General features: G+C 46.0%; 1 protein-coding gene across 2 annotated transcripts; it reads left to right on the forward strand.

Annotated features, from left to right (window-relative positions):
* The first annotated feature begins 74 nt into the window (after window positions 1-74).
* On the forward strand, window positions 75-21,192 carry rassf3 (Ras association domain family member 3). Of its 2 annotated transcripts, XM_061762897.1 has the most exons (7): window positions 75-1,053; window positions 4,865-5,001; window positions 16,996-17,103; window positions 18,174-18,341; window positions 18,439-18,526; window positions 18,772-18,887; window positions 19,268-21,192. In XM_061762897.1, the coding sequence occupies exons 1-7, from the start codon at window positions 597-599 to the stop codon at window positions 19,418-19,420; spliced, it is 1,227 nt and encodes a 408-aa protein (XP_061618881.1). In that variant the 5' UTR covers window positions 75-596; the 3' UTR covers window positions 19,421-21,192. The 2 variants fall into 2 exon arrangements, with proteins under 2 accessions (XP_061618881.1, XP_061618882.1); XM_061762898.1 differs by lacking the exon at window positions 18,174-18,341.
* The last annotated feature ends 141 nt before the right edge of the window (window positions 21,193-21,333 follow it).

Here is a 21,333-nt window from a genome sequence, read left to right on the forward strand (position 1 = left end):
TTTCAGAAGGAAGGCTGCACGTTAATTGGTTTGGAGACTTGTAAAACAGCACCCCTCTGTGGTCGACTTGAGAATTACAACTGTCGCAACAGGCAACTTGAACTTGAACTTTTAGTGAAACTGTTGACGTTTAAGGTTTATATGATGGTTACCATCAATTGGAGACTCTAAATTGCCCGTAGGTATGACTGTGAGTGCGAATGGTTGTTTGTTCCTATGTGCCCTGCGATTGGCTGGCAACCAGTTCAGGGTGTACCCCGCCTCCTGCCCGATGACAGCTGGGATAGGCTCCAGCACGCCCGCGACACTAGTGAGGGGAAGCGGCTCAGAAAATGGATGGATGGATGATGGATACCGAAGTGTCAAATCGAGTTCCGCGAATCAACGTATTTATTGATGAGATTGCCGTAAGTCATCTTGTGCGTGATATTGAGACTCTTTTCTTGAACTGAGCATTTTTCCAAGCGAGTCTAGTTCGTCCGCCCGCTCCGCTGCGGCCGCTTGCAGTGAAATGAAGAAATGAGATCCAACCCGTTCTGAGCCGCGCCGACTGCCTCAACCTGCTCGGCGACCAGGAAGCCTGGACGCCCGTGACGATGAAGGTGATCCAGCACGGGGCTCGCAAGCACGTCGCCGCGGCTGACCTCCTTCCGCTGCCCGGGCTCCACGCCGGCGCAGCCCCGCTGTCACCGAACGACTCTCCCGAGGAAACGCCGGGCGCCAGGCTGCGGTTCCCCAAGGGCAACAAGGGGGCGATGGTGAAGGTGGTCCGGCGTCACCCGTCCCCTCAGCCGCCCAGTCTGGAGAGCCTGGAGGCGGCGTGGCGCGGCAGAGCCCCGCCGAGCCCAGAGCAGAGGAGCGCCGGGGGGCCTCCTCGCAGCCGGAAGAAGGCCTTCAAACCCCCCGACGTCAGGACCATCTTCAGCCCCGGGGAGAAGGACCCCAGGGTGAAGGAGGAGTGCGGGGAGGGCCACAGCTTCGGAGCCGGCGGGGACGGCACCTGGTGTGACGTGTGCTGCAAGTACATCTTCCGCAGGGGGCTCGCCTGTGCAGGTCAGTCGGCAAAGTTGAGATACGCATCAAATTTGCATCAAATTGTACCTTTTGCCTCATTGAAACCCATCAAAACTACATTTTTTTTCCAATTCCTTCTTGCTGTCTGGAGTGATGTTGACACTCAAGGGAAATTTTAATTTTTTTTTAAAAGGCTATTAAATCGAGTGCATGAAGTCATTATAAAACTAGGCAGTTCGCCACAGGTTAGAAATCATTTAAAAGATGAATTTATTTACATAGAGTGGCTAAAAGGCGGAAGAGATGATCTTTATTCCTCTCTCTGCTCCTCTTCATTCAAAATTTGTCTTTGCGAGTAATTACCATGTCTGCCTTTTTCGTTGATGTCAAGAAATACATTCAACAAAATGTGAATAAAACCATACAATTTGGGTCAAATGGGTTTCATTCGAGAATCACCCCTTCAAAATTTTACCATTTTTAGATTTTCGGGGGGACGAGGAAGCAATTTTCTTCCAAATATTGCGATTTTTCCAAAGAGACACAACAGAGCAAATGACTGCTGCAATTTTTATTTTAAGAAGGGAAAAGAGACTACTTTTAGCAATATATAAAAATGTCTGTTTTGAAATCGTTTTCAAACCCATGCGTTGGGGAAACTGGAATTGAAACCGTTAAAAATTAATTACAAATCTTATGAATGTGTTGTACTAATTACAAATGCTACTTAAAAAGCTGATGTATTTAAATAACTTTATGCCAAGAAAGAAGCAAAATCTTTCAATGAAACTTGTTTGTGGCCAAAATGATCACGAACACGCTGTGAAAAAAGAAAGGCCTCAAGGCTTCAATCGAAAGCATTTTTTTGGTTTTGCCAAACTGAAGTACATAACCTCAACAGGAAGGAGTTTTTCTTTCCAGTCTTCTATCACCGACTTGAAAACAGATTTCGCTAATGATTGTGCGTGAGGGCGACGGTGCCGTCTGGAATGTTGTTGGCATGCGGGCCGACCGGCTCCGGTCCGGCAGGAAAGCCAGCCGGGCTAAAAATTCCTAGAAGTGGACTAAACTTTGTTTACATGCCGCTACCGTCACTTGGACTTTGCCTGAAAGCGTGTCGATTGGTTCCACACGAGAGCATCAACATCGCCGGACTTGTTCACTCATTAACAAACTAGATAATTGTGTGATATAAAAAAAAAATAAAAAGATTTATCCTTATTTTTGTGATGAGCATCTTAGGGATCATTTTGTGGCATCTTGGTGTTGAGGAACTATCTAGAAGTGAATTGAGGATCTACATTTAGACAAAAGTAGTGCTTTGCTGGCATCTTGGTGTCAATGAACTATGTTGAAGTGAGTTGAGAAGCTTAATTTAGTCAAAAATAGTGGTTTACTGCGCCTTGTGGCATCTTGGTGCCAAAAAAAACGATGTTGAAGTGAGTTGAGGAGATTCATTTAGACAAAAGTAGTACTTTATTGCCCTTTTTTTGGTTTGCTTTTTGCAGCAGGGCTCCTTGTCGAATAGCTTAAAGTTACAGCTACCTTTATTTCAGTTCTGCTCGATATGTTCAGAGGCCACCTCAAAAGTTCCTGGACCTCCAGACCTTCTTATGGTCCCCATAATTTAGACAATAATTCCCGCGGTCCAAGCACAACGGTCCTCCCAAAGGTCGTAATTCTCGGCTAAAGTTCCCTGCAGTCCACTAATACGTAAATTTCTGAGTGTGTGTGAGAAATTGTGATTGTCGCAGAATGTGTGTGTGTGTGTGTGTGTGTGTGTTTTGTGGAGCCCAAGTGTCACAATGGCTGAACAAACAAGGGGAGGCAGCTGACCCTCACAAATGGGGGTCGGCATGTGTGTTGGGTGGGAGGTGCCGCTGTCGACTGACACGCGCACACACGAGTGGCGGCATCATGGATGCTCCAAGTTTATGCGGCATAGTGGAGGTGCCACCTTCAAGGCGGCGTGATGGGCGTCGTTAAGAACTTTGGCAGAACTTTCCGGAGAATATCCGGCTTTTTCTACCGTTTTCCCACCGCCGTGCGGCGCTCGGGACGATTGGAGGTCAGCTCGCTGTGGAAGAACTCTGGTGAGTTTCCGACTGAGAGGAGTCATTCGACCGACATAGTAGACTTCCTGTGTGTTTTTGAAGACCGCTTCTTGAGTGTTTTTTGCGGGTCTACTTGCGATAGTCGTGCCCACCAAATTTCATGTTGCTAAGTGGAATTGCCTTTCGGGGCTGAATTTGCGAACACTATTCCAGTGGCCAAGGGATCCTTGGAAAGTACCCCAAAAATGGCTGCTTCAAAGAGGAATGGGCGACATCTTGTTGGTTTTCAGGTTAGGGTTCTTGAGTTTTTTGTGGGTCTACTTATTGTAGACATGCCTCCCTAATTTCATGTTGCTGAGTAAAACTTGTTTAGGGGGCAGAATTAAAAAAACAAAAAGGACTTCTGGAAAGGACACAAAAATGGCAACATGGTCGACTTTCTGCGTCTTCTTGGTCATGGCTTGTTGAGACTTTTTTGGTGGGTCTGCTGGTGATAGACATTTGTACCAAATTTTACGTTGCAAAGTGTAACTGCCTTCAGGGGCTGAATTTTCAAGAGCTCAGCTTTGGCCAGAAGTCACCAGACTTGTCATTTCTTGAATTCTGCTGCTTTTGGTCGGTCGCCGTGGCGACGACCGTACAGAAATCCCTCGCGTGGTTACGACGGGACCGTTTCACGAGACGCTGCCGCTCGCAATTAACCTCCGCCGAGGTTCCCTCTCGTCGCCCGTCCGCAAACACAAACCCGATTAGCGCCCCGGCGCTCAATGTATGACCTTTGAACTCTCTGCCGCCGACTTCAGAGGCTTTCGAAATGACAGCCGGCGGGAGGGCCGCCGCTTCCTGTCGTGATCGAGACTCGTCGGAAATCCGACAGACGGCCGGCAGTCATAACAGGAGATGTCAGCCGGCCGGGCCAGAAAGCATGACTCGGCGCTCCCCACGCAAACTGCCCACTCGGCAAAACTGGACAGCGGCGGCGCGTGCGCGTGCTTGTGTGTGTGTGTTGACACTAGTGGATGGCAGACGCATTACGTAGATAGACTGCTGGGAGCGAGCGACCTCGAGGATGTGATTGATTGGCCGAGGTGGGGAAATGGGCGGAGCCTTGTGCAGTCTGACGGATGGACGACAGGTGCAAAAAGCAGGTAGGGGTGCGGTTACCCAATACGCACACGCGACCTCATCTGCCCAAGAGCCGTCGTGTGTGTGCCGCCGCCATCTTGTAAACATATTTACCCTAGTGGTAACAGAAGGTCGTGCGTTTTTTGTATCCAAATTGTCACAGTTCGGTCAAGTGTTGTTGCCGTAGATGTACATTTATTTTGGGTAGCCGCAAGGATAACAGGGAAATCTGCCTATCAGAATCAGGATCATCTTTATTTGCCAAGTATTTAAAAAAAACTATTTGTGGTTTGCTGGTCACAAATTTGCCAATTTGTGTTTTGTTTTTTTTCCTGCGGAATCGGCTGTGATGCAAATTAAGAATTTTATACTGTGGAAGTTTTAGTCAAGCGTGTAGTCCACAACACACACACACACTCGTGCACCCAACATACAAACAAACACACTCACTCACATGCACACAACACACAGACAGACCACACACATCCCCCCCCCCCCCCCCCCCCACACACACACACACAAAACCACACACTCAATATAGGGATTTTTTTTTATCTTAGTGAATGATTCTGAGCACAGCCTTCGCACTTCTTCTCGCTGTGTGTGTGTGTGTGTGTGTGTGTGTGTGTGTGTGTGTGTCTGTCAAGCTGACGTTGCTTGTTTGTTTGCAGGCTGCAAGTACGCGTGTCACGCCGCCTGTCGAAGCCACGTGACCCTCGACTGCCACCCTGCCGCGCCGGCACCGGTGGCATCACCCGCCACTCAGGACCAGCTCAACAACAATGGCAACCACATGCTGCCAACACATGTGAGTGGACACACACGTGTGTGCGTGTTATAACTCTTAATTGATGATAGGCCGAGGATCACTTCAGGTTCAAAGTTCTTTTTTTTCATTTTTTGTAAACTAAAAATTCTAAAAAAAAGATTGCCCAATGCCACTGTGAAATATTTAGATAAACAGGATCAATTTAGACAAACTGTGCATTACTATACTTTTTGCCCTTTATTATTGTAGTACCGTATATTGCCACACGAGGGCGGTCCATTCAGTTACAGTTCATTGACTTCTGTGCTTTATATTTAGACAAAACAAATACAATTTAAATATTTCAAATAGGAAAATATTTGAAAAAATAATACTTTCAACATCGATTTTTTAAAAGGGTATAATTTTAAATTGTTTATTTTAAAACTTTAAATGGCATATGTTTTAATGAAAATATTTTTTAAAAAATGTAAAACTTTTTTGATGGAAAAAAAAGTCTTATTACAGTATTGATGCTGAATTTATGAAACTATTATTCAATTGAATTATTAATTATGAATTTGTTTCCTACAGTAGAATAGAGTATTGGGATGTGTGTGCGAATGCGTACTCTGTGTGTAAAATGTTTGACCCCCAAGATGTGGTCTCAAACGCCCCTTCATGCGTCACTCTTCAAGAATGACGCGCGTGTGTGTGTGTGTGTGTGTGTGTGTGTGTGTGTGTGCGTGCTTGCTTGCGTGTGAGTCCTGGAAGGTGTCAGAGTGTGTGTGTGAGTGTGCGCTTCTGGTTTGTGTTACCGTCTTTCAAGCGTTGCACAACACGTGAGTTCATTTTCTGACAAATACACGCTCGCATTTGTCACACAGCTCTCGCGAAAAGTCCTCCGGGTCGATGTCGAAACGTGTTCTTACGACGTCTGCGCTGCTTTGGCAATTGATTACCTGATTGACATGTTGGAGAGGTCAAAGGTGACTGAGGTGTCTGACGCGCAGCGCATCAGGAATTCTGGGAGAGTCCGTTTGAAGTCGTGCTGCTTACGCTCAACTTTTTGTAATGAGACAAAACGATGACGAGAGGGCGGCGGGTGTTTTGTATGCCAAAGGTCAAAGGTCACCTTCTCTATAGGGTCACATTGCAACGTTGACTTGGGGTGAGGGTGGAGGTCATGATGATGATTTTGGAAAGTACCGGAGAGCAATTTCAATTCAAATGTGCTTGAGTGAAACCCGCAACTTTGCCGTTCTGCGATGAAAGCTCTTCTACGTTTGCGAGCTTTGTTTCCCACTTGTAAGTCAACAGAAAGCAAGTTGGCCTTTCATGACTTGAACTCTCCTGAAAAGCCTGCTTGGGACTTTTCATTGAAGACTTTCAAAAAGGAATGAATAGCCTGTGAATAAACCTCTTGTTTATGTTTCTATTCTCTATTTAATCAGGCCCCTTTTGTGCTTGGAGTGCAGCAATTCATAAACAGAAATGACGGTAAACTGAGTGCAACCTGCAAGAACATGTCCTCGAAACAACAAATATGTCCACAATCTGACTTGCCTGCCTGGGTGCTTGCATTGTTGGTGCGTGCGTGCGTGCGTGCGTGCGCGTGCGTGCGTGCGTGTGTGTGTGTGTGTGTGTGTGTGTGTGTGTGTGTGTGTGTGTGTGTCAGACATGAATTATGGCAGACGCTGAGGAATAATCTTTGCGGATTACGCGGGTCGCGTGCGGGTCAGGACGCACAAAGCTTCCCTTGGTGCTTTTTGGCAGCCGATGTAGCCCCTTTAACTGCTTTTTGACCAGTGGTGGTTCTAGACCATTTTTTTCTTATAATATTAGGATTTTTATCTTATAAAATCAGGGCTTTATTTCTTAAGAAAAGCATTTTTTTTCTTGTACAATTATGATTTATTTTTCTTGTGAAATTCTGCCCTTTTCCTTGTAGTATTCTGACTTTTCTTGTAAATTGAGATTTTTTTTGTACAAATTTGACATTTTTCTGGTACAATTCAGATTTTATTATTAATTTATTTTTTTTGTTCTTGTAAAATTAGGACTTTTTTGTCTTCAAATAGAACATGAAATATTTTTTTTCTTGTCAGTTTCAAATGTTCTTGTACAGTTGTAATTTTGCTTGTTCGATTAAGACCCTGTAAAATTTCGACTTTTTCCAGTAAAATTCCAATTTTGTTTTTTTGTTTTAAGTTTTTTTTCCCCCTATGAACTGCAACTTCTTTCAGGGTTGACAATGTCATCATATTAGTTGTCACTGGTTTGTTCAGGACTAGCTGTGTTGTCATTGCGGGGGTGCCGGGCGGTCTCGCGGCCGAGGAACCCACCCGGCTGCCGGTTTATCCGACAATCTGTAATCTCCTGGCAGCTGGCTCGCGGCTCACTCAGACACGTGGGTCATTGCGCTCAGCCTCCGTGCCAGGATTCGGTCCTCGGATCGCCGCTTTACCCGCTGACCTGCTTCTCGGGCTGCGGTCACGGCGTCTGTGTTGCCGCGAGGCCTCGTTTGGTGCTTTAGCAAAGACGAAACCGCTTGTGTGTTGGACCCGCAGCGAATTTTTCTGCTCAATTTGGAGGAAGTTGAAAGAGAAACTGTGATCTCTATCAGGGTGGGACCCAAGACTCACTGTGTGTGTGTGTGTGTGTGTGTGTGTGTGTGTGTGTGTGTGTGTGTGTGTGTGTGTGTGTGTGTGTGTGTGTGTGTGTGTGTGTGTGTGTGTGTGTGTGCGCGCGCACGCATTTGCTATTATTCTCAAGCCTCAGTTAGCCATTTGCTGCAAATGACAACAAGATTTCAAATGCAACAAATTCGATTAGATTAGCTCAAATTTATTAGTCCCACGATGGGGAAATTTGCAAGGGGATAAGTCAAGGATAATTCAGTTTGAAAGTGCCTCCATTACAAATAAAACATGTAAGGGACAAAAAAAAAAGGCGGGGGGGGGGGGGTCCATTCAAAACAAACAAAAAAACTATTTAAAACAAAACAAAAAAACAAGCCAGAAATTAGTTAGGGACCCAAATTATTATTATAATTTTTTTTTATTGAAACACAAAAGAAAGCAAGTGAAGGTTACATCAGGAGGACAAATGGCAAAATGTACAGGCATGCCTTGAGATACAAGTTGAATTGGTTCCCTGACTGCAGTTGTAGCGCGGAACACTCTTATCTCAGGTCATCTTCCCCCATTGAAAATGAATGAACATGCCACTAATCGGCTCCAACCTCCCCAAATAAACCCAATAAAAAACATTTTAATAAGTAAGATGGCACTCTATAATGTTGTACTTTATAAAAACATATTCTAATAACAGACATAAATAGAATGTAACGATTCAATGTAATGAACGATTTAAACAGTTTGTGCATCATGATTAATTGATTGCGGCTCCTTCTGGTGTGTGTAATTTGGCCACCGGGGGCAGAATGATAAAGACAAACAGATATACAGTACATGGAGAATAAAGAATATATGCCTGAGTATTTGATATATTGTTTGTCTACATGTGTTGCTGCACCGTTTTAGTTAAAATACCTATTTCTTAAAGCGTTATGACACCGCCCAAGCAAAAAATAAATAAACTTCTCATCATTTTCATCTAAAGTTGATCTTTCTCACAAAGTTAATCATCTCGCTTTGAATTGCCGCTTTCAACATGCGTGTGCGTTGACGTTCCGGGCGGTCGTCCCAACCTCCGCACGACATTCTCATGCGCTTTGATTGCGACGCGCCACACATTTTGTCTGTCAGGATGAAATATGGAACCCAAGTGAACAACACGCACACTTTGAAGATGGGGTTCCCAACTCCTGAGGCCTTTCGGATCAAGATCTTGTCAGCGCTCGGCCGCCTGGCAGCGCACACACCACCTGATAGCGTGATGGTGGAGGGCTTTTATTTAGGTTAAAGTGAAGAAAAGGAAGGGGGAAAAAAAATTTAGGGGGCGAGAAGGAAAATCCCGAAATAAAATATAAACACACATAAAATGAAACTGACTTTTGAGCCATTTTTAGGCTTGACTTGACTCGTAATGCACATTGTTCTATAAAAAAAAGGACTTGTTTTTCATTCAGAAGTATGTCCATGTCACAATTGTCACAACCATTTTTATTTATTTTCTTGCCAATGTTGGAAAATTAGAACTATCTTGTTATACAATTCAGATGTTTGTTTTTTAATTGTTCAAATCTGAGTTTTTTTCCCTCGTGATTTTTATTTTTTTTTTCTTGTAAAATTCAGCCTTTTTTTTTTTTTTTTTTTTTTTCTCTTGGGAGTATTTTTCTTGTGAAATTCTGAAAATGCCTTTCCCGCAGTTTGAATCTTGCTGTTGGGTTGTGAAACACACCCACTGTTGGTTCTCAGCATTTAAAGCGGCAATAAAACACACGCACGCACACACCCAGCTTTCTACTCTGCTTTTAAATGTTCGACGCATGTACACACTCCCTGTAGACACACACCTTGCACGTATGTAAAGAGCGAAACGAATCCCCGGAATTGTTCCTCCCTCTGCCGTGTGTTCTTTATTGTGGTGTGAAGCTAAAGGGCAAAAGCGAGGCCTGCTTATCTGAAGTGTGTGCGTGTCTATGCGAGCTTGTTTTGGACGATGGATGGCGGCCTGGCTGCCCCTTTTGTGCCACGGTTATTTTGGGCGCTTTTAAATGAGAGCTTGTCTGTCTAAACATCTCGGGTGGCGGCGGCGGTGTGTTCAGCATGATTTAGCGCAAACGTAGATTTTGCTATGCAGCTGAACTTGCTAAACCTGTGTTTTTGTGGCTTTTTAAAAAAAATGTTTGCACCTGTGTGGGCTCTTCTCGTGTTTAAATAAATGCCTCAATTCTGCCCAGTAAGAATGACGTCTTATAAGTCTAACTATCTCATTTTGACATCATTCGAGGTCCGCAGACTGTTGTGAAATGTCCTTATGAGTAAGGAAACTTTGTTGTGCAGCAGTAGCATCCACAGCTGTGACAAACTGTTGCTGACCTTTTATTTTAGGAATGTGGGTAACCGTATTCCTCTCTGTGGTGTGCGAGTCTTTTATAAAGACCTCGCTGTGAATATGCAGCGTGACACTGAGCTCGCCGCACGGATCGGTTTCCGAGGAAGACTTTGTATCGCCTCTGGCCTTTCTGCTCATGGTTCATTTTCGTGGTTTAAGATCGCTTTTCATGTTTTTTCAATTAAGAACTCATTTGTTTGCTCAGTGATGTCATCTTAAAGACTTTATGTGCGTATATACTGTATCCGTGAGTAAGTGTGTGGTACAGACCATTTCTACTCTCTAGTTTGTTTTCGGTACATGGGCCCTGACAAAGAAAAAAATAAATATTTTTGGAGGGAGTTGGGAAAAATGTATTCCACAAAATATTTCAATAGCATATGACTGAAGAGGTTTTTTTCTTTGTTTTAAATACAAATATTTTAATCAATTAGACAGAAGCTATATATAAATTGAATAGAAATTGCGTTTACTTCCTTATTAGTGACGCAACCACCCGCTATCCGAGCGCTGATTGGTTGGTCGCCGTGTGCCAGGCGGGACATCAGTGCTTGTTACCCATTGGCTATTTTACAAAGCGCTGTCGTAGTGGGCGTGTTCTCACTGTATCTTTTCGACTGTAGCTTTCAGTTACTAACAGTCGCCGTAAACGCTCCGAGTGCTCCTCGCGTAACTAAAACGCCAACTTTCTCACGGTATGTCTACTTTCTAGTCTACAAAATGAAGCTACGGTAAATTAACGTGGGTGTAATAATGAGCAGGGGCACTTTTCTTTCAAAGATGGGGACGTTTAAATGAGTCGCGACAGCGAGGAGGAAGGCGGAAATGATTCCTGAGCAAGCAAACGTCGACCCGAGCGAGCGACTTTTTGGAAGTGAATGGCCGCTTCGCTTTTAAAAACGGGAATTAGTTTGACGCGGCCGAGTTGGAGACGAGAAGTTTGCCCCCGCCAATGACGTGGACGAGCACCATGAGCAGTGGCTACAGCAGCTTGGAGGACGACTCCGAGGAATACTTTTTCACGGCCAGGACTTCTTTCTTCAAGAAACCTTTGGGCAAAGTCACAGAGAGCAAGGTACAGCTTCAAGTGCGCCTCGTGTTCCGTGTCGTCTTCAAACTGCGACTTTCAATGGACTTTGCTCCACCTGTCGTTGCTCTTCTCCTTCTTCCTGTCAAGTATTGGAAGAAATACCGCGATGAACGTGTCGATTTCAATGACGAATGCACGAGATGACCCTCAACTTTACAAACAAGGTGTAGTTTAATTGCAATGTACTTGCAAACTATGACTAGGTCAGTCCATCTTAAATGGACGGAATATGCAATGCGGTTCGGAATGCATTTGCTGAGCCAGCAGTTTTGAGGCCTCACTGCCCCCATGAGTGTTGGACTTGAAGGTCTAGTGGCCACAAGTGTCATGTTGTTGCTATGACTTTGCACAGACTTCACCCTAATAATTCACATGAAGCAATGATAGAATCCCACTCCACACAAAAGCGTGTCGTATTCCACCATCGATCGAGCTGGCTTTGGATCTTTTTGGTTGTTAAATCCTCGAAAAGCAGGCAGCCTCCAGGTCGTGGGCTGTCATTCCCAGAATGCACTGTGTTGATTTGTTTTCACACTTTTTGGATGTCAGTGCTGTGACAGAAACGGACCCGTGTCTCTGTGTGTGAAATGTACAAACCCTTGAACACGCGGCGGCCCTCAGAGTTTCTCCCGGAGAGGTCACGGCCGGCCGCCCCCGAAAGATGTGGCCTCGCGTTCGGCGGTTCCCCCCGCGTGCCGGCGCTAATTACAGCCTCGGAGGAGGTGGGCCCCCTGGAGAACGTGTGTGGGTCGGGTGTGTGAAATGACCGTTCGTACCCTCTTGTGTTGTTTGTCAAGTTAAAGGGCATTGGCTGCTCCTACGTTGAGATTATTGCGGGGAAAACCTTCCAGAATCCCCCCGCGACCTCAGAGACTCGCGAAATAGGATGAGTTCGTTTATAGTTTTACGGCTCCCACATGCTTTAAACACATTTCAACTTATTAAAACACACTTATTTTAAAAGTATTCCTTAGTGCCTGGCGGGTCTTTCTTACACAACAAAAATGAGCATAACTGCTACTTTATACACACAGAGCATCAACGCATACAAACACAGCATTCGACAATACTCACAAGCGTAGATTCTTTTACATTTTAGAACCGTGGTACTGTACTACACTAAATTGGGGCTTGCGGTGACGCAGTCACGTTTGTGTTTGTGGAAGTCTTCCCGTGTGAACTTGTCCTTCCGCAGGTTTGAATGCGAGCGTCTCCCGGATGCAGGCAGAAGTTTGTGTGACGTTTAATCAAGCGCATCGACAGACGCACAAAAAATTTCATCAGCGCTTTCAAATGAACGTCACTCTCACAAATTTCATTTTAAGGAAGACAAAGTGATCCTGTGTGTCCTAAACTAAATAAAGCCGTCGTAAGACACAAAATGGACAAAATCTTACAAACAACACACACATTGTCAGCACCATGTATAAAGGCGCCTCTGTGCGGAAATGTCACGCTGACTGACGCCAGATGATCCTCTTGCGTTTCGTGTCGTTTGTGGGTTTTCTGATAGTAGTGATTCGTGTCGCTATGTTTTGGCCCATCTCACCCGCCGCTTGTTTGTGCCTTTTAAAGTGCTTGACGCTGATTCTGCGCGCGCGTGTGGCTGTCCTCAGGTCGCCCGTTAGTTCCTCACAAACCAAAGTCAGATGACATTTAAAGGGAAAAAATAAAACCTTCCCAGGGAGACCTGCAGCCGCTCCTTTTTCCAAACATTTCCAAGCGAGAGGAAGGGGGAAGTGAGCACAGAACGTACCCGTTCATGGATGAGTTGCAATGTTAATCATTGACATCGTCGTCGAGGAAATGGACTTTCGCATCAGATGCTCGCTCGGCCTCCAACTAACTCCGTGAACTCCTCGTGTTTTTTGTTGTTGTTGTTGTCGCTGGGATTCCTCGGAATGCGGCGCATGAAAGCGAGCCGGATCGTCTGAGATCATTTCTTATCGGCGCATCTCCTCTGCGGGCAAAGCGCTCCACGAGTTTCATCTCCAAGGGCAACGGCGGCCAGACAGCACGTCTGCGTGCCCGCAGACGTGCACGCAGACGTCTGCCCTCCCGGTTCTGCAGTATAGTTAGTTACTGTAATGCCCTCGCATGCGGGAAAGGAGAGCCACCGTCACCAATGTGCCAAAGTTGGACTTTTAAAGCCATACACCCTCAAAGTCGCAGATGCTGACCGTAGAACGTGAGGATGGCAACCCCAAGTGGACAAAAATAGTACCGACATCTCACATGCACGCAAAAGCGATTGCACACTCACACAGGAGCTGCTGTCGACCACAGCTCAAGCCCAGACGCTCGCACGTAGACTCACCGACGTCACAAGTCGACTCACCGGGCCCCGCCCGCCTCTTAAAGGCACACATTTAACACACTGACACTACAATACCTACAGTATTTTATGTACGTTTTATGTTTGCAATTTTGGGTGTTTTATAATACATTTACAATGCGTTTAATAAGTGTGTTTGCATAAGTTTAAATGTTTCAAGGAGTAAAACGATTTCCCCCCAAATGTTTTATTTGTTTTGTTGCAGATTTGAACGTATCCCTGGAAGAGGGGCTCAGTGTACATCCGTAAATAAGGGCATTATGCATGAACACGTGACACAAATCCTGCTGTGTTTGTAGTCGACATCCCGTGAGATCATCCTGAATGACCCCCAAGCCCCCGTCCCTCCCAGAACATTCTCCCACTCTAGATTTCCTTCCTCCATTTTTCGATTGTACGTCACTTCCTGTTGCTCGCATTTGTACGCTTTTGCTTTTGTTAGCACACACCCACCAATGATTTCTTTTTTTTCCTTTTTTGACAGCAGGTTATGTAAACTTTTTACAAGATTCCTCGCTGCAGGTCTCCAAATGGAATCTTTCCCTGTGCAAGATTGCAGCGCTGGTGTAGAAGAAGAAGATAAGCGTGCGTGCGAAAGAGAACGGCTTTGGGATTGAAAGCAAGTCCATCAGAATCATCTTTATTTGACATGTAAATCCAAAAGACACCATTTCATAGATTTCATTGTAGTAACTAAATGAAGTGAGTTTGGAAACCTTTCCCCGCGGCTCACCTGTAGGCACCCGAAACCGTAAAATACGCATCGGCCTCTTGTTTCTTGGGCGGCAAACGGAAGCCTGTCCCTGAAGCGACGTTTAAACATCACGATGCCGTTTTTTCGGCAGAGGCCGACCTGCGTGACAAATTACCCAGCATGCCATGTGTCGTCAGCCATCTAAGTGTGGTAGTTTTGGAGCGTCAATGATCATCAGTCAGCTTGCGTTTCGGTTGACTTGCGTGCGTGTGCGCGCGACGTTAAAGGGGTTTTCCTTACCGCCGCATGACTGACATTAGCGCCGTCGTCATTCCCAACAATCACAGGGCAGACGTTTTAATGGGGAACAACCTCTTTGTGATTTGACACGAGAAGATCAGGATGTCTGCTTTTCTACAACAGACACACAAACAGCTGCCAAGTTGCGGCCGTTCGCGGCTGATTGTGCAAAACAAGTTGCTTCATTGCCGCGTGTCATCGATGTTGTGATTGATGGCGCGCCCGCGTCACCTGACTCACTATTCTTCCCTCGTCTTCGGGCAGCGTTTCGCAACCTTTACTGAGCCAAGGCAATTTTTTTTACATTAGAAAATTCTAATGTCGCACCACCAAACAAAAATATCCTCCACAAAGTCACTACACGGGTTGATTGTGCATCTTCTGCCATCTAGTGGAAGAGCATTTAATCGTTCCGCCTGTCACTATACAGCGCTGGCGTAGATGGATGAAGATGCATTATTTGTAATGAGCCAACGCTGCACTCTCGTTTGCTGGTGCCCACGTCATGCCCCAGCCCTGGCCCCGCCTTCTAAAGCTGTACACACTCAGAGTCACGGATACTACAGTAAAATATGAGAACCTAAAGGATACCTGCCCGTTATTGTGTTTCATGCAAAATCAATTCTAGATAATCAGTAGAATCCTCAATTTGAAAAATCACATCGGTGTCTTAAAGTGACCGTCTTTCTCCTTGTGGTCTTGATGTTTAGCATTTTTGCCCACCCGTGTCGCCTTCCTGCTTCAGCTTCGGCACTTTCTCAGTTTTCACCCCCGTCCGAAGCTCGTTTTTCCGGGTGGTCCTGAAGCCTGCGGCGATTTTGTGTCAGTACGGTCGACCACGCCGCTTGTTTTTTTCTTCGTGGTCGGCAGATTTCACTTCTGCTTTCAGGCTCTTTTTTTTTTTTTTGTCTTGCGTCCTTTTTGCTAACATCGCTCAGATGGAAACATGGAAGCGACTGTGTGTGTTCACCTAATAATGGAGGAATGTGGAAAGGTGTGGTCCATCTTGACTTCCCCCTGCGGACGCAACAGGAAGTAACATAACCAGGAGGAAGATGGACATTTTTACACCAAAGTAAATAAATAACATGAAGTCAGAAGCGTGTCTTTTTTTTGTAAATGTTCCCATGAGTCGGTCAAAGCCGCAGTGTTTGGTCTTGCCGCAGCGGTGCCTAGCGTAGCTTAGCAAGCGGTGACGTCGTCTGTTTACACGCGGACGGGCAGATAAAGGCCGGAATGCTGCAGGTGCGGCGTGAGCGCAGAGATAAGCGGACGGGCGGCCTTCAGACTGAATTCAGCAATCAAGGTTAGCATTTAGGAGAAGATTCAAACGTGGCGACGAGGTTACATGACACTTTATTTATTTATTTTTTATTTTATTTTTTTTATAAATATAATAGTTCCGTAGTATCCTCCCGCATGCTTTGAAACAGGAATTTTTTTCTCTGCTTCCTTCCAGCCTACAGCGTTGAGTTTCATCGCTACTCGGCTCGTTGTGTGGAAACGCCGTCATGTTTGTTTGGGTTGTCTCACTTCCTTTTAACCCTCGCTAATCTCCTTACCTGCCCCTTCCTGCCCCAAAGCCGAGCCGGTTTCAAAGGCGCCTTTACGACTTTGTGCACGTGTTGTTGGAGACGAATGATCCATCCGAAGAAGTTGGCAAATTGTAAAAAGCTGAAATGTGGTGACGTGTGTCAATAATTAAAACACAACGCTTTGGTGTGTGCGCTCCTCCACTGCTCCTCCAGCTGCGTCTTTGCCATATAAGGATGCCCTTCCCAGAACACTCCTGCTGTGTGTGTGTGTTTTATTAGAGCAGAGCAGCTTGATGCCCTTGTAAGCGCAGACAACACACACACACAGCAGAAATAATGATGCAAGAAAGTCGCATTTAGCTAGTGTGTAACGAGTGTATGTGTGTTGCAACACAACAACGGGACACGTGACGATCACGACTGGCGCTGCAGTGCCCCCGAGGTCTGGCGCTATATGTTAGCCAGAAGCTAATGTAGCTCTGGCGACAAACACATGGAATCAAATGCATCGCACCAATAATAACTTTGATTTAGGGTTGTAGCTACTGAAGGTTTTTAGAATCGATTTTTCTACCGATTATTCTGTCGATGAAGCGGTGGTGTGCGAGTCTGTACCGACGTTAGTCCCTGTGGCAAATTGATCGCTTGGAGGCAGAGGTTTTGCCTCGACTTTATTGTAATCGAGTCATTCGATTAATCGTTTCAGCCCTTTATTTTTTTACAGCAGCTTTCAAGACACAAGGAGACTTAACAATGAACAGGTTTTGTGTGTGTGTGTGTGTGTGTGTGTCTCTGACGAGCCGATTCAACATCCAGATAACAAAAAACAGCTATAATAATAACGAACAGTAAGCCTGCTAAACAGGTCTTAAACAAAAGATCACCGTTTCAGCTCCGGTGATCGTCCGCGACTGTCGCGACACTGAAACGCAAGCCGACTCTGAACAAAAGTATTCAGACAGCGCCCAAATCTTTCAACCCGTCCTGCTGAGGGTCATCCGAGCTTTGCTGTTCTAAGCTCCCGAGCGCTCGCGTTTGTGCTGACTCATCACGATGTTCGGCTTCTGGTTCCGCTCAGGATGTGGACCAGGAGAGCAAGCTGCGCACCGAGTTCAGCTGCGAGGAAATCAGGCAGAAGATCGAGCGGTACAACACGCTGACCCGAGACCACCTCAAAATGACCCTGGTGAGCACACACACACGCGTATGAATAGTGAATGACTTTTTGTGTTTGCATGAAGTCATTTGTTTTGTAAATGCGTCTGCTCGACCGGCAAGTATCTTTGTCTTCATCTTGATCTCGACCCGTTTCACGTTCCTCCCCGCGATGTGCTGTCGCTCGCTCGCTGCGCAAGGAAGGAAGGCGTCAATCTGCCGTTGCAACGTTACAACACATTTTGGTTTCCTCCATCACTTTTCCAAAAGAACGGTACCGCTTTTTGGGGCACCGAGCCGGGTGGCGGCGTCCCACAGTGTCGCGCAGAGACCCTGCAAAGTTGACATTTATCCACCTTTGCTTTTCACACAGATCCCAGCAAAGTCCATCTGCAACAGATAGACCATATAAAAAACTCAAAAGTTTCATTCTTTTAACTCATACATGAACCATAAGCGAATCAAACAAAACAGCACTTTATAATATCGTATGTTAGAAAAACATACAATCCTAATAATGACAACCGTTTTTTGCCACAGTTATTTGCTTCAATTCAATGCGCACCTCGGCCACCTGGGGGCAGAGTACAATCGAATATATTGCACATGGAAGCGACAGTTATATGACTCGTCGTCCGTGACACTGATGCTGTTCGTTTGCCGTCTATGGCGTTTTGCGTCATTTGCTAGCATGAAGCTAAACAGTTCTAATGTGTAATTCTCTTTGTTGAATGTTTAGTAAGGCAGGTCGCTCGTATCTCAAGGCACCGCTGTATAGGCAGAACCTGTACTCGCCACACATTTGAACAGCACCACAAAATGGCCGACTCGCCGGCCGGCGAACGGGGTGCGATTGTTCACGTCGTGTCTCGTCACGTCTTCGTCTTTCTATCGTTTCATCTTGCTGCGCTATCTCTACTTCTTCCTTCCCATCTGACATCCTGTTGATCTTGTTGTGCGCGCGCACGCACGCCCCCAGCCGGGCCTCTAACGGAGTAATGAGATTAAAAGGACGCCGCCGCGGGGCCCTCTGAGGCCATCTGTCCTTGACGCGCGCACGCAAAAGTCAGCCGGATCCTCTCCTGTTTGTGTCGGGCTCAGGGTTCCAGCTACGTGTACACGGGCTTCATCAAGGTCCAGATGGACCTGAGGAGGCCAGTGACGATGCGCGGCGGCCCGAGGGCCTCGGCGGCCGCGGGCGAGGCCTTCTACCTGCCGCGGGGAGTCAGCAACACGCTGCACATCAGCTCGCAAAACACCGTCAGACAGGTGCACAAACACCACACGTGTGCGGAGATTTGGAAGCATTCGTCAAAAGTGTATATAGTCTTGGAAAAATTGTAAGTTGTTGTTTTGATGTGTTCAGGTGATTGTGGCCCTGCTGAATAAATTCACCGTAGCTGACAACCCGGCAAAGTACGCCCTGTACAAACGATTCCACCGCGAGGAGCAGGGTAAGACAGGCGGGTATTTGCGGCATGGCGTCGATTCGGGCTGCGGTTTCTCACCAGCAACGCACACACGACCTCGTGCTGGCATGGCTGACGCGTCACTAAGATCTTCAGATTTATTTCAGTTGAAAAGCTAAATTCAAGTTGGTGCTTTTAGTGGCTCGTAACGTGTTGTCTCGACTGCTTCAGAAACGCGACATTCTTCAAACAGCTGACAAATACTTGCGTGTGTTTGTGTGTGATTTTAGTGTACGTGTGCAAACTGTCGGACGGCGAGCAGCCGCTGTTTCTCCGTCTGGTGGCGGGACCCGACGACGGCGCGCTCGGCTTCGTCCTGCGGGAGCAGCAGATCGGCGAAGTCTTGGTAACGTTCTCGCTCTCCCATCTTGACTCGCCGGTGCCCTAGCGGATGTTTCTGCTTAGCGTCGCGAGAAAATGTTGTTACGAGCTTTCTCTCGGTGAAGTGAAAAAATACTGGCACAATTCAGGTGCTCTAATGCCCTGTGGGGGTAGAAAAGGAGAGCCACAAATATCGCTTTGACATCTTTAAGCCAAAGAAAAATGTTGAAGTGAGGGGAGGGAGGAGCTTCATTGAGTAGAAAAAAAAGTGCTTTGTTGCCATCAAGTGGCAATTAATTCGTAGTTGATCACGTAACAAAAGTTGCAAGTCAAGGTAGCGCTCACTGCTCGGCATCCTAACGTCTGTGGCCCCCGTTCCTAATATTTTGACGGTTGCGTCCGCAGTGGGACGCCTTCTCCGTCCCGGAGCTGCGCAACTTCCTGCGCATCCTGGACAAGGAGGAGGATGAGCAGAAGGAGGCGCTGCTGCGCCGCTACGACCTCTACCGCCACAGACTGAAGGAGGCGCTGCGGGAGGTCCGAGGAGGAGCCCCTTGAGACTTGAACGGCGCCCCCCGGAGGCCTGGAGGGGGGGGTTTTTTGTTTGAATTATTTGCTCATATAACGCAAGGCAATGAAGACGAGCCAAAAAGAAACGTATGGACTTTTTGGACTGCTCTGCCATGAACTCTCATACGACCTATTTAATTCCCTCACTACAGTCTGCGCAGATTTTTAATCTTTTAATTTATACGGGTGGCGCTTTTTATTTTTAGTTCAGCAGAGGCGGCGAAACAATCACAACGCAGAGAAGAGGAGATAAAGAAATGCAAACATGAAGAAGTTGAGCTGGGAAGATGAAGAAGTTGGACTTGAAGGACCGCTCGGGGACGTGGAGGGACCTCGGGACCACTGCGCTTTGTTTTAGTGGATTCAGGAAGTAGACGACGTGGAACAGAGGAAGTAGAATGATGCAATAGAAGAAGAATGGAGAGCGGCTGAGGTGGGCTGATAGCATTGTGCGAGCGTTAATTGGAAGCGGCAACGTGCGCCGCTGCGCACCTCTTCTTGGGTGGGATGGCGGGGAGTCGTGGTGAACGGGGAAGAGAAATTGCGCACAAATATTTGAGATTTGGGGATTTTGAGTGAAATTTCAGTTTGAGCCCAAAATGCACTTGAACCTTTACAGGTGAATTTGCATGTTAAATTTCATCGTGGAATTTGGCAAACCCATTGTGAGTAGTATGGAAGCATGCGGGAAGGAAAGGCTCGTTATGACCTAAACAATAGATGTTGCTGGGTTTCGAAGAGTACACAAAGATGTTTCTAGTCAAACAGCACCTTCTAGTGGACCAACGCCGCAACTACTCCAATTTGTGTCTATTTTTGTCTTCTTTCTTTTTATCGGGCGATATATAACCAAAGATTATTTTGTGGTGTTGCCAGAGGCAAAAAAAAAAAAAAAAAAATTAGACGCAGAATATATCGAGTAGAGGTTTATTTAAATGAGTTCTATGTCTATTAAACACTGGCTTTACGTGGAAGCGTAGAACGGACGGAAACAGAACTAAAGAGGGCATTACGGTCATTTAAAATATTTACAAAGTTGATATTGACCAAGCAAAGGAAAAAAATAGGGCATTTAGGCATTTGTTTTAAAAAGAGAGCTGGAATTTAATTTGGAGCGTTTTGGCCTTTCTGTGATTCCGTACTGAATTCCAAGCGTCTCCATGGAAACACTTATCACATGAACTTGACATCAGTTGTATCAACTTAAGACTCGTATTTAATTTTCGGGGGCACTTTAAATGACTTAAATTCAGGGACGACTGGTTGGTGATTATTTTTGTTGTTGTTGGTGGCGATCTTTTTTTTGTTTTTTTCCCCCCCAACTTCCTCCTGTTGGGAGGCCATTTTGTTTTTCTTGTTTGATGGCTTCCGAAGGCGGCCATTTTTCTGCGTATACACTGAATCAGTCATCATTTGAGCCTCATGTCCATGCATGATGTGTTACTATGGCAACATGTTATCCAAAGGCTGATATATGATCCATGGTTTTATTGTTTTGGGACTGGATATTCAGCAAGTGTGAGATGACAGTAGCAGTCGCGCCGCTGTAATCCAAATAATAATCGATATTAGTTTCTAGCTGTATTCAAAGCCTTGAAGCCATATTTAAGGAAGTTAGTCCATCAGAAAACCTCAGCAGTGCCTTTCAATCATTTAATAGAATCTGCAGATAGAAAATTGTATTTTTGTTGTAATGTTCCACTTCCGCAGGAGAAGAGAGCTATGCAGCTATTAAAGGTGACATTTAAAATAACAAATAACGCGTTTGTTTCTTTGAACGAATGTTTTTGTGTCCAAAGCTCCTCCTCCCCTTGACCTCCATTTGAACCCACTTTCTGCGGCTAGCCCCGCCCCCCTCCGAAATCGCACGTGCGACTCCAAGAAGTCGAATTAAAAGTTCG

This window comes from Phyllopteryx taeniolatus, chromosome 22 (assembly GCF_024500385.1).
Source record: "Phyllopteryx taeniolatus isolate TA_2022b chromosome 22, UOR_Ptae_1.2, whole genome shotgun sequence".
Taxonomy (NCBI): Eukaryota; Metazoa; Chordata; class Actinopteri; order Syngnathiformes; family Syngnathidae; genus Phyllopteryx; species Phyllopteryx taeniolatus.

What these genes read in the sequence shown, in the direction of transcription:
- rassf3 (XM_061762897.1), top strand. Translation starts at nt 597, where the DNA reads ATGAAGGTGATCCAGCACGGGGCTCGCAAGCACGTCGCCGCGGCTGAC. An exon ending in ACCACCTCAAAATGACCCTG is followed by an intron (nt 17,104 to 18,173) that starts GTGAGCACACAC and finishes TGTCGGGCTCAG; the next exon opens with GGTTCCAGCTACGTGTACAC. An exon ending in ATTCCACCGCGAGGAGCAGG is followed by an intron (nt 18,527 to 18,771) that starts GTAAGACAGGCG and finishes GTGTGATTTTAG; the next exon opens with TGTACGTGTGCAAACTGTCG.